Here is an 18,720-nt window from a genome sequence, read left to right on the forward strand (position 1 = left end):
TACGGTGAGAGTGCAGGCGAGCTGGTGGTAGCTAATCATGTCGTATTACACCTGAGACTGCGGTGGAAGAAATCGGAAGAACTTTCAGTAGAAGGAACAGACACAGAGAACGTCTCAAACGTTCTCTGTGTCTGTTCCTTCTACTGAAAGTTCTTCCGATTTCTTCCACCGCAGTCTCAGGTGTAATACGACATGATTGGCAATGGGAAGCTCCCCTCCAGTAGCAAGTCGTAGCCCAAGCTGCCACATGCAAATCGCATCTGCAGCGACTTCTTCACGGTCTCATTAGACCACTTGGACCCCCTGTTGCTGGATCTCGATAGAGCTGCCAGTTGGTCCGCAGTGAAGAACTTGTGCAAGTGAGACCGGAATGTCGCTTCCCTTGTCTTTTGTAAGGCAGTTTGCCTCATTAAGCGATGATTCTCGTTCTCCAGCTGCTTGATCTTCCGGCTCATCTGAAGAAAGACATCTTCAGTGAGCCTAGGTGAAACGGGTGATGGAGAAAGAGGCTGTAGGGTTCGCTCAGAGGTCTTGGCCGCTGGTTGCCACAAACAAGGTACAAGAATTGGGTGTTGCCCACCTCATGAGATCACTCCAAGCAGTGCAAGAACCATGACACATACCCAGCTGGTGGAGGCCGCCGACAACAAGGTGCCGCGGGCAGCAATGCTGGCCTGGCCGCGCTGGTTGTCACTGGTCACCTGCGGCAAAGAGTGCGGTGGTATTGCTACACGGGGGTACGCAGGACCCTGGAAGATGCTTACGAAGCACGCCCCGCTGGTGGTGGGGAGCGGCTGCGTGAGCAGGCCGCCCTGCAGGACTGCTCCAGGGGTTTTGGCTGCTGCTAGCTGCAAACACGATACTAGAATTGGGTGTTGCACACCTCACAAGATCACTCCAAGCCGTGCAAGAAACACATACCCAGCCGGTGGAGGCTGCCGACACCAAGGTGCCGCAGGCAGCTGCACTGGCCTGGCCGCGCTGGTTGTCACTGGTCACCTGCGGCAAAGAGTGCGGTGGTATTGCTACACGGGTGTGTGCAGGACCCTGGAAGATGCTTACGAAGCACGCCCCGCTGGTGGTGGGGAGCGGCTGCGTGAGCAGGCCGCCTTGCAGGGCTGCTCCAGGGGTCCTGGCCGCTGGTTGCTGCAAACACGATACGAGAATCCTCGTTTTGCAGAAATATGGGTTCGAGAATAAATGGACTTGTCCTTTCTCTGTTCGTGCTGGCCGAGCGGAGAGGGACCAAGTCTTCTTTGTATTTACCTCGGGGTGAAAGATAATCCCCAAGGGGGACAAAAGTGGTTTTGGGGGAGCTCTATCTAGGTCACTGCGAAACAATAAGCCAACGGGACGCAGTGGACGTGCCTCCGGCCAGGGAACTCTCGTCTTCTAGCCATGTACTCTCGAATCACTAATTCTGCAAATGGTCCATTGGGTGTTGCCCACCTCACGAGATTACTCCAAGCCATGAATGAACCATGAGAGATACCTAGCTGGTGAGGCTGTCATTGCATTACAAGGCAGCTGAGAGTGACAAATGTCTCATGCATTAACTTAACAGAAGCAACAGAATATGAGTTATTGGATTTTGACTTACATTTCCATGAGGTGGGGTTTTGTGCTGTGTCAGGCTGCAACACTGACTGATGGTGTCTCATGCACTCTTGCACAAGGACCACTTCGATTAAAAAGGTCTCTGGCAAGGAAGAGAGATGTCAACAGCATACCAAGTCCACGTTATTATAGGTCTTAGAAATAAATGAACTGAGTAAAGGACGAGGACAGAGGTAGAAACGAGTACGACACACGGAGCGCAGACTTCCAACTGTTTATTTGGCGCAGACACAACAGTATATATAACAGCAGCAATCAGTTTGCGGTTAAATAAGGTTTAAACATGACCGTCCAAAAAAGAGAATTCCTTGTCTGATAGTGAAACAGAGTGCATGCTTATGCAGTCGTGACCTTTCTTTTTAATGAAGTAGGCTTCTACGAGTTTTCTTTCCGTTGCCTCATTTGCTCTTGCTAGAACACGTGTCCTTTGCAAATCAGGATGACAACCGCATTTCAAACAATGTACAGACAGATGTCCGCCTGTGTTGTTTTTTATCGACAGAAAGTGTTCTCGTGCCCTCAGGTTGAAACAACGTCCAGTCTCGCCAATGTATACTCGCCGGCAAGAAAGCGGAATTTCATGGATAACACCGGATGCGCATCCGTGTAGCGCGTGCTGTGCTCCTTTTTGCATTTGTTGATATTCACTCTTGGCTTCATCATAGGGCACACTTTACTGAGTTTGCAGGGCGCTGAAAAGACGACCGAGAGACCATACCTGGCCGCTACCTTTTTCAGGTTATGGGACAGGCCGTGGTGGTACGGGATGACATGCACGCGCATTTTTTCTTTTCGCCTCTGCTCCTTACTACCAGTTTTCTGCTTCTGTAGCAAGCGCACACATACAGCAGAGACCAAGTGTTGGGGGTACCCTGCGGCAGTAAGGCGGTCACACTGATCGCGGAAACTGGACGCCATTTCGTGAACACATGATTTTTCTAATGCTGAAGTACAGCTAGACATAACGATGGCTCTTTTAACAAGCTTTGAGTGAGCACTGTCATAGGGCAAAAGGCCCTTCTTGGTCCTAGGGTGGTATGACCAGCAGATGTGGTTGTCACTAAACGTTATTTTTAGATCTAAAACTGGATGGAACCGTTAGTGGTCAATTCATCGGTAAAATTAAGGCCATCGGATGCTGATACGAAGATGGATAGAATGCTAGAAACAGCCTTGTGAATACAATGAGAACCTTCAATATCTAAAAGCACAAGGTAGTCATCGACGTATCTAAAAACGCGCACTACATGCTGATCACAAAGGTGTTGCTGCAAGCGCCTGTGAAAAAAGGACAAATACATATCACATAGAACGGGGGCAACCGCGGACCCGATACAAATGCCGGTCATTTGAACATAAAACCTCTCCTCGTGCGCAATTACTGTAGAGCTCAAGTAGAAACGCAACAGTTCAAGGAAACTCTCAGTGCTAATACCGCTTTCACTCTGAAAACAAATTTCACCAAACTCCTCGTTGCTGTCCTTGACGGCTGTAAGCAAGCCCTCATGTGGCACCGAATAAAACAGGTCCTGAATGTCCACAGAAAGGCAGTCTTTGCAGATGGGAAACCGCTCTCGAACTCACGAACCACTTCACTGGAACTTCGAACCAGGTAAGGGTCCATTCCCACAATCTTGTTAAGATGGCTCTTGAGGTACGAGCCGATTACTTTTTGCCAACAACCCTTCTCGGAAACAATCGCGCGAAGGGGGCAATCAGGTTTGTGGGTTTTTCCCGTGAAGAAGACCTCCAGATGGTCAACTTCTGTTTTCTATACAGCCTTACACAGTGCCTCTAGGTCCTGGTCCCTCAGGAGCCTTAAAGCTAACTTCTTTTATTTTTTCGGAGAAAATTCCACCTGCTTAATGTGCTTCTGAACAGCTTCGGTGGCCTTAACATCGAACATCCCAGAGGGCATGACGACAAATCCTCCTTCCTTATCTGCCTGCATAATGTTGAGACCATTGTCTTTAAGGAAAGTCACTACCTTTCTGAAGGGAGGCTTCTTGGGTGGATGGTCACTTGCCGTGCGCAGCAATCGGTCCACTCCCTCCGAGACCGCTCGCTCTCTGCTTGATTCGGCCACCCGGTCGCCGACCTGCCGTACCATGGCGAGCAGCTGAGACCGTCCAGAAGAAGGCTCGAAGGAGAACTTAGGGCCTTTAAAAAGGACCTTCTCGATGTCCGCTGGCAATTGGACTCCTCCCAGGGCAGTGACCATCCCTCCGGTCGTAGTTGGACGGCTCTTTGAAGGCAGTGACGAGATCATCTTTTGCCACAAAAACTCAGTTGATGCAGCAGCTTGCTTTCTGTAAACGGCCAGGCGGGAATCGTCCACATTCTTGTCAACTCCGTCTCTGACGATGACGCTGAGTCAATCTTCGAAGTACCTGATTGTGTGCCAGGCCTCGGACTTCAAAATCTTGCAAATGCGCCTGGTGCGCCCCCAGGAAGGTCCTGGGAATCTGAAAAGCCCTTGAACTTGCGGTAGAACAATCTTGCGCCTTAACAGTAAGACAACGCCCGGAAGTTGCATGTAGCCACGGCGATGAAGTTGGCGCAAGTGATTGCTGCTTCCTGCTTTGCCTTGGAACATAAAAAAGAGCCCGATGTTGAAGAAATAGCTTCAAGTAACACCTTTTGGCGGGCTAGTTGGTTCATGATTTTAGAAATAAATGAACTGCGTAAAGGACGAGGACAGAGGTAGAAACGAGTACGACACACGGAGCGCAGACTTCCAACTGTTTACTTGGCGCAGACACAACAGTATATATGACAGCAGCAATCAGTTTGCGGTTAAATAAGGTTTAAACATGACCGTCCAAAAAAGAGAATTCCTTGTCTGATAGTGAAACAGATTGCATGCTTATGCAGTCGTGACCTTTCTTTTTAATGAAGTAGGCTTCTACGAGTTTTCTTTCCGTTGCCTCATTTGCTCTTGCGAGAACACGTGTCCTTTGCAAATCAGGATGACAACCGCATTTCAAACAATAAACAGACAGATGTCCGCCTGTGTTGTTTTTTATCGACGGAAAGTGTTCTCGTGCCCTCAGGAGGACATCGGGCTCTTTTTTATGTTCCAAGACAAAGCAGGAAGCAGCAATCACTTGCGCCAACTTCATCGCCGTGGCTACATGCAACTCCCGGGCGTTGTCTTACTGTTTAAAGCGCAAGATTGTTCCACCGCAAGTTCAAGGGCTTTCCTGATTCCCAGGACCTTCCTGGGGGCACACCAGGCGCATTTCCAAGATTTTGAAGTCCGAGGCCTGGCACACAATCAGGTACTTCGAAGATTGGCTCAGCGTCATCGTCAGAGACGGAGTTGACAAGAATGTGGATGATTCCCGCCTGGCCGTTTACAGAAAGCAAGCTGCTGCATCAACTGAGTTTTTGTGGCAAAAGATGATCTCGTCACTGCCTTCAAAGAGCCGTCCAACCACGACCGGAGGGATGGTCACTGCCCTGGGAGGAGTCCGATTGCTAGCGGATATCGAGAAGGTCCTTCGCAAAGGCCCTAAGTTCTCCTTCGAGCCTTCTTCTGGACGGTCCCAGCTGCTCGCCATGGTACGGCAGGTCGGCGATCGGGTGGCCGAATCAAGCAGAGAGCGAGCGGTCTCGGAGGGAGTGGACCGATTGCTGCGCTCGGCAAGTGACCATCCACCCAAGAAGCCTCCCTTCGGAAAGGTAGTGACTTTCCTTAAAGACAATGGCCTCAACATTATGCAGGCAGATAAGGAAGGAGGATTTGTCGTCATGCCCTCTGGGATGTTCGATGTTAAGGCCACCGAAGCTGTTCAGAAGCACTTTAAGCAGGTGGAATTTTCTCCGAAAAAACAAAAGAAGTTAGCTTTAAGGCTCCTGAGGGACCAGAACCTAGAGGCACTGTGTAGGCTGTATAGAAAACAGAAGTTGACCATCTGGAGGTCTTCTTCACGGGAAAAACCCACAAACCTGATTGCCCCCTTCGCGCGATTGTTTCCGAGAAGGGTTGTTGGCAAAAAGTAATCGGCTCGTACCTCAAGAGCCATCTTAACAAGATTGTGGGAATGGACCCTTACCTGGTTCGAAGTTCCAGTGAAGTGGTTCGTGAGTTCGAGAGCGGTTTCCCATCTGCAAAGACTGCCTTCTCTGTGGACATTCAGGACCTGTTTTATTCGGTGCAACATGAGGGCTTGCTTACAGCCGTCAAGGACAGCATCGAGGAGTTCGGTGAAATTAGTTTTCAGAGTGAAAGCGGTATTAGCACTGAGAGTTTCCTTGAACTATTGTGTTTCTACTTGAGCTATACAGTAATTGCGCACGAGGAGAGGTTTTATGTTCAAAAGACCGGCATTTGTATCGGGTCCGTGGTTGCCCCCGTGCTATGTGATATGTATTTGTCCTTTTTTGACAGGCGCTTGCAGCAACACCTTTGTGATCAGCATGTAGTGCGCGTTTTTAGGTACGTCGATGACTACCTTGTGCTTTTAGATATTAAAGGTTCTCATTGTATTCACAAGGCTGTTTCTAGCATTCTATTCATCTTCGTATCACCATCCGATGGCCTTAATTTTACACATGAATTGACAACTAACGGTTCCATCCAGTTTTTAGATCTAAAAATAACGTTTATTGACAACCACATCTGCTAGTCATACCACCCTAGGACGAAGAAGGGCCTTTTTCCCTAAGACAGTGCTCACTCAAAGCTTGTTAAAAGAGCCATCGTTATGTCTAGCTGTACTTCAGCATTAGAAAAATCATGTGTTCACGAAATGGCGTCCAGTTTCCGCGATCAGTGTGACCGCCTTACTGCCGCAGGGTACCCCCAACACTTGGTCTCTGCTGTATGTGTGCGCTTGCTACAGAAGCAGAAAACTGGTAGTTATGAGCAGAGGCGAAAAGAAAAAATGCGCGTGCATGTAATGCCGTACCACCATGGCCTGTCCCATAACCTGAAAAAGGTAGCGGCCAGGTATGGTCTCTTGGTCGTCTTTTCAGCGCTCTGCAAACTCAGTAAAGTGTGCCCTATGATGAAGCCAAGAGTGAACATCAACAAATGCAAAAAGGAGCACAGCACGCGCTACACGGAATGCGCATCCGGTGTTATCTATGAAATTCCGCTTTCTTGCAAGCGAGTATACATTGGCGAGATTGGACGTTGTTTCAACCTGAGGGCACGAGAACACTTTCTGTCGATAAAAAACAACACAGGCGGACATCTGTCTGTACATTGTTTGAAATGCGGTTGTCATCCTGATTTGCAAAGGACACGTGTTCTCGCAAGAGCAAATGAGGCAACGGAAAGAAAACTCGTTGAAGCCTACTTCATTAAAAAGAAAGGTCACGACTGCATAAGTATGCAATCTGTTTCACTATCAGACAAGGAATTCTCTTTTTTGGACGGTCATGTTTAAACCTTATTTAACCGCAAACTGATTGCTGCTGTCATATATACTGTTGTGTCTGCGCCAAATAAACAGTTGGAAGTCTGCGCTCCGTGTGTCGTACTCGTTTCTACCTCTGTCCTCGTCCTTTACGCAGTTCATTTATTTCTAAAATCATGAACCAACTAGCCCGCCAAAAGGTGTTACTTGAAGTTATTATAGGTCACCTGTGCCTCCTTCAAATCATATCAGTAAAAACATCTTAACACAACATGAATTATTGCTTTTAATTCACTCTCATAATCTAGGTAAATACCAAAAGAACAAAAATCTCACTTATCCTCGTTACACGCACTCACTTGACTTTCAGAATGTGAAAACAAGCTTGGAAGAGCTGTGGCTTTCAGTCTCCTCCAGCCGTCAGAGCACCTCGTCTGGAACTGGGAGGGCTCGAAGTGGTCCTGCAGCGAATAAAGTTTTGGTAGACGTCAAAACTGTGTACTCAGCCGCTCGCGTCACAGTACAGTTATTCCGCTGACGAGAGGCTCACGCTTTCAAAATACGCGATCTTACAAATCCATCATCGCACGACCGCCACAGGCCTGAACCACTCGTCTTTCTGCGGTGAAGCGAAAGCGCACAGGACGCTTCCACGGCAATAGAGAATAGATCACAAAATAAACGCTTCTGTCACAGTGCACTCGCGTCCACCGTGCTCGCGTCACAATATTATCAATGAACAATACCTCACCTCACAAAGGTACGTCCTATCGTGAGGTTTCCACCCCGCGCCACGCTTGATTCCTGAAAGCCACAGTTTCTGTCTCCTCGGGGATTTCGGCAGCTTGAACAAGCGAATTCCCCTGGAAGCTCTGTTCCGGCACTTCAGAGCACAACAACCACCCATTTTTCAAACAAGACCGGAACGGCGGAACTCCCGCGGCTACACAAACTTCTTTTTACGTTATTTCAACGCACGTGTCCGCGTGCACATTCGTTTATTCTACCATTAAAGAAAGCTATGACGAAAAGCTCACATGCACCAAGTTTTCAGTCACCAAGCGTTAACATTTTTAACTCTAGCGACGCTAAAATGAAATTACCGAACCCTGCTTTACTTTTGAAGCTTACGACCACCACTAGGGGAAGTTTTGCGGCTTGTGATTGGCCACGAGCGGCCTGTCAATTAACTTTTCGGCCAATAGATTTTCTCCTCATTGATACCAATGAATGGCCAAACTCTCCCAATATACGGCTCTGATCGCGACGTCTCACAACGACCATGGTTTATTAAAATGAATATAATATTTTTTAAATGTACCTTTTGTTTAAAAATAAATGCGGACATTAAAAGAAAAACTTAAATTAAAAAAAAAAAAGAAAACGTGTCTGCTTAACGACGGTACTTTTGCTGCCAACGGATTTCGTTTGCGTGTCGTCTGCTTTCTTTCGATGGTCGGCCACACCTTCTGACACTGCTCCCGACGCCATCTATCAGTACGAACGCCACAAACACCCCGCTACTTGACTTGGTTTCATGCGTCGCCGCCCGCCATAGACACCGGCAAGCTTCTTTGTACTATTTTTTACAGAATGAGAGCTAGGTTTTGCAATTGTACAAGAAAAACCGACCCGTGAAATACAGATTTGGCGAAAAGCCTTGATTGCTACGTGCAGGCGTCGATTTTTACGGTCCATTTTAGACCGAGCCTGGTGACTTGGGTCACCCTGTACGATATCGAACTCTCAGTGCGCCGTTCGTAACTTCGCCGCGGGCTTCGTGGGGGGGGTGGCGGCCGGGCTACTGGGAAGGCACCCCTTTCACATCGTCTGCACTGTTAGCAAGGCTTGTGTATTTGGTGAATATTTGGGGTGAAAAACACGCTATTTACACAAATTACCATAAATTTACACGTTGAGTAATAGATAAGTGGAAATGTATTAACACGCACACCACGACCCGAGGATCTGTTAACACATTTAATAACCTATGCTGTTTATACACCTTCTAATTGTATTGCGGGCTCAGCAATTCAGCTCAATTATTTTTTACTCCCAGTGCTATATTTTTTTATGCCAAATGTGTTATTGAATGTTGTGGGAATTCGCTAGCTACCAACTAACGCAGGTACCAATAGAGTAACCAAAGGGTTGTCTCAACAGCGGCGATATCGCAAAGGAGACGTCAAACCTAGTAGCGCGGTCCCCACATCTCCGCGGCAATGTAGACGACGTTTAGGGCCACACTACCGCGGGTCGGTTCGATTAATTACCTCCGTCGGTGCCAATGATCGTCTACCTTGTCTCGCTCTCTCGAATATAGCGGAAGAGAAGACACACGTACCAGAGCAAGGACAGAGTCCAAGAGCATTTATTAACATGCTCTTCTATATGAACTACAATTTCCCCATCCAAAATGCCCCCCGCGCCGGCAAGGTAAGAAAAGGTCCTTACCTGGCCAGACGCGGGGTTCCGGAGAGCCAAGACCGGGGAAGCATCGGAGAAGTCGCCGACACACGTCCTATCTCTTTCGCGGTCACCCGGACGAGTCCCTATCCCGAAAGCGGGAAATCAAGAGGCGAAACCTCCTCGCTTGTCAGCAGTGATCCGCAACCGAGCGGGGGGACGGAAAGAGGTCCCCCCCGGGAGAGGGTGAGAGGAGAGCCCCCCAAGCCAGGCGGCCCTCCGCCTCACGAACAGGTCGGAGCTCACGGCGAAGAAGGCCGAGCGTTCCGACCCGCGGCCGTTATCGCAGCCATCGGGGAAGGGAGACCAGAGGAATCCCCACATCCCCCCCTCCTTAAGCCGGTAGGTGGGTCTCAATAAAGAATAAAGGAGGCCCACCTGCTCTCATAAAATAATATATCTCTCTGCGCATCCCCAACAAATACACGCGACACCCAGCGCGCGTCTTCACAGTGTCCACCGTCAAGAGCTGGCCCGCAGGACCGAAGACCTGGAAAGTTCAAGTTCCAAGCACTTCACAGTCGCCGCCACAGCACCGCCGAGCATCACAGGCATCGTGCTGACGCCGCTGGACCCCGCTGTCGCGGTACGAGCTGGCCTGCAGTGGGGGGCAGTCAGGCGGTCGTGAAGGCGGCAGCACCAAAAAAGACCAACGACCGCCGCCCACCAGCGGAGACCAGCTGGGGAAGTCCCAGACACGCTGCCCGGGGGGGTTCGGCGCCATCTCGGCCGCAGTGGGCTGGTGAAGGGGGGTGGACGACCTCGGAGCAGACCTGCGAAGTCGTTTTGCGCCAGCAGCCAACACGCCCAGAGCCGGCCGTAGACCTCCCGAAAGGGAAGAAAGGACGCCGCCGCCTCCAAACGAGGGGACGCGCAACCGACGCTCGCCTGCCGCAGGCCGCAAAGGCGGCAAAACGGGCAGGGGCAAACGACAAACAAAAACCCCCAAAAAATGGCCAGTTTGTCAACGGTGACAGGAACATGCCAGAGTGACCCGATTCGACACCGGAAGAAGAAGCCATAAAAAGAAAGCCCCTCCGTTCGAAACGCGTCCACATACCAAGCAAACTAATTGAGTTCGCTTAATGTGGGCACCGGGGAGAGAGCTTCTAGGAAAAACGCCGAGTTCTCAATCCGTTGCGCAGGCAGCTAACACAGAGGCTGCCTACAATACCCGGTTTTATAGTTACCGGAACAGTCCGTTGACTATAAATGGCCAAAAACAGATAACAGTCTGCAGCTGGCCCGTCTTCTGAAGTCGAGGTAAATAGATACGGGGACTTCGAAGGGGGCGAATAGAAACGAACCCCCATGCATGTGCGTCTGCGAGCGGGGAAGACGCAAGTTCCCGCGCAAAATAGCCGCCATCTTGCTCCCCAGGGAGGAAGACAAAAGGGGCCGCAGCTCACACGCTCAAACCTGCTAGCTTCGCCAAATATTTGAGCTAGCTAGCTTACTGAGGCTAGAAAAACATGTCTTGTACTCGATACGGCTTGATCAAGGGCTCACAACGGTGTGGACCCTTCTTTTGAGGCAAGGCCAGGTTTCAGAGCAACGTAACTGCTAAGAGTCTTAGAGTCACTCTTCCACCTGGATCACGCGAGTCTGACAGATATCGCCAAAGGGCGCTCTGGCTACATGGCGCCTGGGTTTCAGAGCAACATAACCTCCGAAAGTCTTAGAGTCACTCGTCCACCCAGATACTGTCACAGTGCGCCTCAGACCGCGTAGCGCCACCACCATGAACGCAAAACTAGTGTCGTTCTTGGAAAACAACAACAGGCTGCAGGAGTACGTTGGCATCAAGCAATTACAAATCTTTCCCGAAGAAAACCCTCCGCGCCCACTGCAATACCAGCAGTGAATACAGCGCGCGCGTCAACAGTGTGCAAACTGCTTCTCGACGCCGACGGTTACGCGGCCCGGCTCCCGGAGCCCGTCAGTAGCAGTACCAGCTACTTATCGACGTTATTGGCAGGCGTACCGTCCGACTCTAAATGAGTGTCCGCGACTACTCAGAGTCAAAGAAAACGCGAATATTTACATTCCCAGATTGCACTGCTGATCCTTCGCTACTCTTTTCTGCAAAGCCTCGCTACCCGCCGGACATAAAAGTCCACCCGGTACTCAATGACGTCATTAAAGCTTCTATATACATTTTCCCTTCAGGACAAGTTGTTCGTGGCGCACAAGGAACCCAAATACAAACAGGTGAAGGGTTCGCCTCAAGCATGGAGAACAAAAGGCCTCCCGCAACAACGAATGTTGCTTGACGCACGCCAATTCAAAGCAGGAACACGCGTACGAATCACACTGCGCTCGCTCATAGGAGTGGCACTGCGGGTTGCCGACTCGGCATTAATCGCTCAACCATAAGTGGCGAGATGAGGACGCTCGTGGTACGGGGCGATCAAAGGCAAGGAATTACTGGCAAAGGCCGGACAAAACGGACGGAGGCCAGGAGCCACGACCACGATAAAGGAAGCCGTGGCCCCACGTTGGGCGCCATTTTATGTGGGAATTCGCTAGCTACCAACTAACACAGGTACCGATAGAGTAACCAAAGGGTTGTCTCAACAGCGGCGATATCGCAAAGGAGACGTCAAACCTAGTAGCGCGGTCCCCACATCTCCGCGGCAATGTAGACGACGTTTAGGGCCACACTACCGCGGGTCGGTTCGATTAATTACCTCCGTCGGTGCCAATGATCGTCTACCTTGTCTCGCTCTCTCGAATATAGCGGAAGAGAAGACACACGTACCAGAGCAAGGACAGAGTCCAAGAGCATTTATTAACATACTCTTCTATATGAACTACAATGTCCCCATCCAAAATGCCCCCCGCGCCGGCAAGGTAAGAAAAGGTCCTTACCTGGCCAGACGCGGGGTTCCGGAGAGCCAAGACCGGGGAAGCATCGGAGAAGTCGCCGACACACGTCCTATCTCTTTCGCGGTCACCCGGACGAGTCCCTATCCCGAAAGCGGGAAATCAAGAGGCGAAACCTCCTCGCTTGTCAGCAGTGATCCGCAACCGAGCGGGGGGACGGAAAGAGGTCCCCCCCGGGAGAGAGTGAGAGGAGAGCCCCCCAAGCCAGGCGGCCCTCCGCCTCACGAACAGGTCGGAGCTCACGGCGAAGAAGGCCGAGCGTTCCGACCCGCGGCCGTTATCGCAGCCATCGGGGAAGGGAGACCAGAGGAATCCCCACAATGTGTCGAAATTGAAAACATAAAAATCAACTGAAGCAGCACTCAATGCATTAAATTAAAATAAGAAACCGTAAATCTATTTCTGGTTATTGTTTCCTGTCACCACTTACTTTTATCAACATGGTTTTTAATATTATGTTCTTTTTCGACCCTTGTGAGTTGCAGGCTTTTTTCCTTGTGTAGCTGTCTTCACGAGAGAAAAAAAGAAGAAATATACGCAACTCTTTTGCATTTGCACAGCGATATCAGATTAATTACAGCATCTTATATTTAAAGTTTTGGCGAGCAATTTTTCTTACAATATTTTGCCACCAAGGGGAGAGGCGCAACGGAGCAGCCGCGTCGGTTCTACTGCAAGTACGACGGTCGCTTCCCCCAATGCTTGGGTACAAAATGGCGTACCTATACGATTCGCACGATTACCAGTGACCTCCGCGCTTACCCGTGCCCCGTTGTTCGGCAGCACCATGAGTTGCAAAGTGAATTTTACGGCAGTATGAAATGCGGGACAGTTTGAAGATTTGAAAATTTCTTGCGGGACGCGGGACACGAGCCCTCAATACAGAATGCCCTTTCATGCCCTTAATACGGGGCACGAAAGGATTGGGAAAGGTGCGATGGTAAGTTCGAACGTGTTTTTTTACCTGCCCGATATGTTCGAGAACGTAAACATATGCTGTCAAAAAAGACTGCGTTGGACCACGATTGAATTCGGAAGTGCTGAGGATTGATTGATACATTTTATCGTAAGGTTTATTTGTGCTCTTCGAACATGAACTAGGGAGAACCGCCAAACTATATTTGAACAACCAAGATTACGTTCAGCACGTTTACACGTTCTAATGATCGTCCTCACGTTCATAAGATTATATGCTCGTGCAGACGACAGCGGCCAGTAGACCACATCAAGGTTATGCGCTGTCGACACAGTAATTTTGCTACAAAATATTTATGGACCTCTGAAAACAAATTAGGTTGGAAACTAACTCGGATAATTTAGCTCGGTGTAAATAGCAGATACAAGGCAATCGCCAACTCGTTATGCCTGATTTACTCTGTTTGATTTTGTGTGCAATCTTCAGTTTTGATATCGAGTACCGAAGCTTTCGTAATCGCTTATACTGCTGCCAGATTGACGTCGCAACTGAAAATAGCAAACAGATATCATCATGCGAATCAGGCTCTTTACTACGCCGTCCAAGGGGAATCGATCGCCCTGCGCCAAATTCACAAGTTTCGCTCTGTCCCCACCCTTCTTCATTTCGTCTAGGACACTGAAATAGTCGAACATCTCTAGACATACTTAGGATAAACAATCTTAACACAAAAAAGAGCACAGGAACTCACACCAACGCCGACACCACCGCATCCCAATGGCTTGTTGATGGGGGACTGCGGGCTTCTTGCCCACACCATAGCGGATGCGTGGCGCCGCTCGCCTCCGCTAGGTGCTCACCGGTTTGTTTGTAAACATGAGTTGGTGGATATATATAAGCGCTACATCGCACAAGTATAACTCTAGGAATGCGTTTTCCGCACAAGGAATTACGTTTTATTTTCGATTTGAATTCTGGAGGTTTGAAGGGAATAAGAATGCGCCGGGCCGAGGAGACTCATCGCGGAACCGCAACCCCGCAGCAAATCATGTTAACCGCTACGGCGGGTTACGATAACAGCTGCACCCGCTGTCCGTATCTCTTAAACGCGAGCACACATACAGAAAAAATAGGAGCGACAACTGAGGAGCTTATTGCTCTGATAACATGAAATGCATGAAACACTATACTTCGTTGCATCCGTTGCGTGTCTGGTTGTTCTAGACTTGACTCGGAAGTTAAACTGGTCTAAAACGATTGGTGAGGGCACTAAATTTTTATTTAGTTAATTGATTATAATTAGGGCTGGGCGTCGATTAAAAATTTTAACCCGATTAATCGCCACCCTTTAATCGATTAATTAATCGATTAATCGGTTGCGTTAATATTTCTAATTAATATATTAAAAAGAATGCAGCAACTCGTCTTGCCTTTGAAGACGTATTTTACTCTCTGTTACACGGCACAAAGGACATTTAGAATTGAGGATACATATAGTTCAACGATTCAAAGACTCGCATATTTTTGCTCCAGCTACAAAGACAAAGGAGTTTGTCCACGTTCTCCGACTGTAAGATAAGAAGTCAGAGCTTGTGCGATGCTTTCTTCTTTTTTCGGAGAAAGGAACCTCGATGAGAGGGCGTTGATTGTTGTCTTCGTTTTGGCGGATGGTCCTTGCTGCAGCTACATGGTTGCTTCGCTCGTAGGCGATAATGAACTGAACTTACGCTTCCACTGTATGAAAACGGCTTTTTGCAGATGATGCAGTGGACTTCCTTCGAGGTAAAAACTTCACCGCTGGAGTTTAATTTAGACCTAAACTTTCCAGCGAGATTGACTTTCATACTCGTGAACTCGTCCATTTTACATGCCGAGTACTGGGACAAGTAACCATGGCGTTGTTAGCTTCCCTGCTTGTTTGTCTTGCCTGGGCAGGATGTGTAATATATCCTCAACACGTGAAGTTTCGCGGTCGCGCGGGGATTAGTTGTGGGCCTGGCTTGTTCGTCTGGCCTCGGCAGAAGTGTAATGTATATCCTCGAACACGTGACGCTTCGCGAGCGCGAGAATTGAACCTTGCTGATAGCACCTGGCTGGGAACGGACTTCTTTTGAGTACCGATTAAAAAACCGATTAACCGGCTAAAACATTTGATCGCGATTAAAGCCTTAATCGATTAATCGGAAGGTTAATCGATCAATTGCCCAGCCCTAATTATAATGTGTCCAATTTTAGAATAATGATGAAGACGCGGTGTCGTCGTCTCTCCAGCCCGCTAGTCCCATGTCGTCCCGCTGAGTGCCGTCTCCTGTTTCGTCTCCTTTTTAAACCCTCGTGCCGAGGTTTACCTCACGGTGGTGTGAAGTGGTGCAATCGCAAAGGAATACGTCAGCCAGATGAGACAGCAGTATTCGCAGTGCTATAATAAGATTGGCAGGATATTATCCAATGTTACTAATATTATCCGCCGACGACGCAGCACTTGAGCCGGGTACAATAATCCGAAGCTTTCAGGGCCGCTCGGTCCAGCGGAGAAAAGTTCTCTCGGGATCCGCTGTGTCGGTGCGTGCGTACGCGACCACACATATTTCGAAGAACCGCATAGTAGGCTACAAGCTATCAGAGCCCATCTAAATTCGTTCCAGTTGCACGTAAGACCCTCACGAAGGGTAGAGCGATGCTTCGTCCCGCGGTGCGTTTGCAGCACTGGATTGGTTGAGAGAACTTGTAGCGTCCGCTGGGGTCGATCTTAAGGTGAAACGGTGTATAGAGACGAAAAGTGGAAGCAAAACTTACGTTTTTAGCACTTTCCCAAGAGCATGGTTGGAGGTGCTTGGCAGAGAGATGGGTGACACGTCTGAACGGATTGAAGTCTCACCAAACAGTACTCGAGAGCGGTCCCCTCTTACGCAGAACACTGAAATGCACTACTTAATGCACACTCATTGGTTCCAAATTGCTATAGAATTTTCGTCCGGTGTGTTACTCTGTTTAAAACGAAACACCTATGAGGAAAATATGGTGCGCGCTCTCACTTTTAGCGTTCATTCAGTACATCTGCTCCGAAAGGCTCCTTAGCGGCTCTGACGTCGCACTTCAGCTGTTGCTTTGTTTCACCTTACGGGTTGCGTAAATGTTTTTCTGTGTTCTTAAAAAAAAGATTTAAAAAAAACTTAAATGTGTTATTTGTTTGCCGGTTTGATAAACTTTTCACCGGTTTCATCAAACCGGTGAGCAGTTTTAAACCGGTTCGCTACGATGATGTGTTGTGTAAACATGTTCGCATAACGTTTCGCACAAGTAGGAAAGCGGATTGATTAAACCTGCGAGTGGTTTAACCGGTTAGCAAATTGCTTATATCGGTAAGAGATGGTTCGAACCGGTTACCGGTAAGTTTGAATGGGCACCGGTATTAACCTGTTCAAATATAAAACGGTTTTCTTGAGTAGGGTACCGAGGGTTAAATCACAGCAAGTAAGCTTTCAGTTTGAGATTGTCCGCTCTGTCCTCATATTCCTCGGTTAAACTGTTGTACTATGCACCAATTTTTCTGCACTCTGTGTTTGAGCTAGTTTGTACCTTATCAAAGTCTAAATATTGCTTACTGAATTGAACTTAGACAGCACTGACGCGCGAAGAATGAAACAGAATATATCGAGGGATTAATTTGCGAATGTCGAATTGATTGTTGGTTTTGGGATTATCTCGAATAAGAAGATCATTCACTGTCGATCGTTATTAAGTTCAATGGGTAAGTTCAGCGATAACTAATACTAGCCTGTCGTACTTTCCTATATATTTTATTGTGTATTCCGTGCAATTACGCGGATAATATAATGGAAGCAATCTGGGTTGCGAAGCAGGTTGGGTAAATTGTGGTGTACGCGTTCCCCTCCAGAAGTAACTAAGATGTGCTGCAAGTTACTCCGTCAAACATTAATGTAAATACGTTACTCCTTTATTCTTCATAAAAGAACCCATTGCTTACTTGGTTAGATACAAATGTAACTAGATACATGTAACGCATTTCTTCTACGGGTCAGCTACACGTCTGACTGAATGACACAAACAAATGATAATTTTGTATTAGAAACCTAATATTTAACGCTTTGGCATCGCTGAGCGTGACGTGTTTTTCAGATCGAATCATAGTATTCTCACAATGAATCAGAAAGGCGAAATTATCCAGAGTACAAGCATAATGACGAAATTTGTGTATGGATTCAAGGCTTGCCTAAAACAACAAAACAAAAATCTAGGAAACAATGTTCTTACAGTCACCAAATACTGCAGACATTACATATTTGACGTTCATTATTCGCGAAGAATTAGATTTCTCCTCTACACACTAGCAGTCGTTAACTCCCGTCAATAGCAAGAAGCACCACTGTGATCAGGTGCCGGTTTATTTACAGTCAAGTTCGCCACAGGTACTGGGGTTTGGCAAGGTACACCCGCCGGCAATATAAAAGTAAACGCTGGACCGTCGACCGCTCCGTGCTATCAGCGCCATGACGTGGCTGCTACGGCAGCCGCGTCATGGCGCTGATAGCACGGAGCGGTCGACGGCCCGGCGCTCACTTTCTTATCGCACACGACTGCACAGTCAAAGAGTAGGGTTAGGTTCCCCCGTCACTAAATTAATTGAATATGAGCACCAGCCTGATACTTCAAGAAAGTTTTGACCAACACTTAAATTAAATCGATTGCTCACGCAGTGATCATGTTTATTCCATGAGCCGCATTTGACTAATGTCATCCGAGGTCGTTTTTGCGACTCTGTCATCGTGGTAATATCTGTGCGATTCTCGCGGCTAAGTAAGGAAGCATTTGATTCAGAGTCTCAAAGGACTATCCTGCTTCTATGATTGTGATCCTACCTGAGCATAAACCTCTGGTTTACTGGAACTGGAAGTCAAAATATTTAATTTATTTTTAATATACCATCCGACAGTCACGGAAAAATAATGGAAAAATACATATGTAGAATATATGTGGGTATAAAACCAGTAATCGGAACACTCATTATTACCAGCGAACACGATCATAGAAAACCAGAAGATTCGAAGATGGGTCAATAAAATTGGTTGAACACAGAAACTACACAAAAAAAAACTCATTTTTGGTGTTACACTATTGCGTAAATATGCTTCATTATAGTAATATGCAAACTGAATCTTGCTTCATGGTCCTTTTAGCAGGTGAATGATTGGGTCATGTCGCTTGACGGTTGTTCTTCCAGTGCTATGCCCTTTGAGATCAAGCAGAATTACATCCTGACCGCACGAAAAAACGTTTTGCTGCTGGCGTAAGACTAAGAGAGAAAGGATATACAATTTTTTTCGTACTTCAAGCCACACTTCAAGTCTAATCTTCTATAAAAAAAGGACTACGTAAAAAATAATCATCGCAGGAACGTGACCCCCGTTAGAATGCTCTGGTATACACACGGTGACTCAACAAACATAT

The 18,720-nt window shown here is 48.0% G+C and overlaps 1 protein-coding gene across 1 annotated transcript; it reads right to left on the bottom strand.

Moving 5' to 3' along the window:
* Positions 1 to 844: 844 nt before the first annotated feature.
* LOC121837547 (peroxynitrite isomerase THAP4-like) lies at positions 845 to 7,912 on the bottom strand. The gene is made up of 5 exons (XM_042293169.1): positions 7,735 to 7,912; positions 7,343 to 7,444; positions 1,063 to 1,146; positions 922 to 999; positions 845 to 862 (listed from the first exon to the last, which is right to left on the bottom strand). Exons 1-5 carry the CDS (start codon positions 7,888 to 7,890, stop codon positions 845 to 847), a joined length of 438 nt encoding a protein of 145 aa, XP_042149103.1. The 5' UTR covers positions 7,891 to 7,912.
* Positions 7,913 to 18,720: the final 10,808 nt, after the last annotated feature.

This window comes from Ixodes scapularis, unplaced genomic scaffold, assembly GCF_016920785.2.
Source record: "Ixodes scapularis isolate PalLabHiFi unplaced genomic scaffold, ASM1692078v2 PGA_scaffold0__279_contigs__length_252992795, whole genome shotgun sequence".
Lineage (NCBI taxonomy): Eukaryota > Metazoa > Arthropoda > Arachnida > Ixodida > Ixodidae > Ixodes > Ixodes scapularis.

Coding starts and splice junctions, on each gene's coding strand:
- LOC121837547 (XM_042293169.1), bottom strand. CDS start 7,890: ATGGGTGGTTGTTGTGCTCTGAAGTGCCGGAACAGAGCTTCCAGGGGA. Junction 7,445..7,734: donor ATAGGACGTACCTTTGTGAG/GTGAGGTATTGT, acceptor TATTCGCTGCAG/GACCACTTCGAGCCCTCCCA. Junction 1,147..7,342: donor TTTCACATTCTGAAAGTCAA/GTGAGTGCGTGT, acceptor TCGTGTTTGCAG/CAACCAGCGGCCAGGACCCC.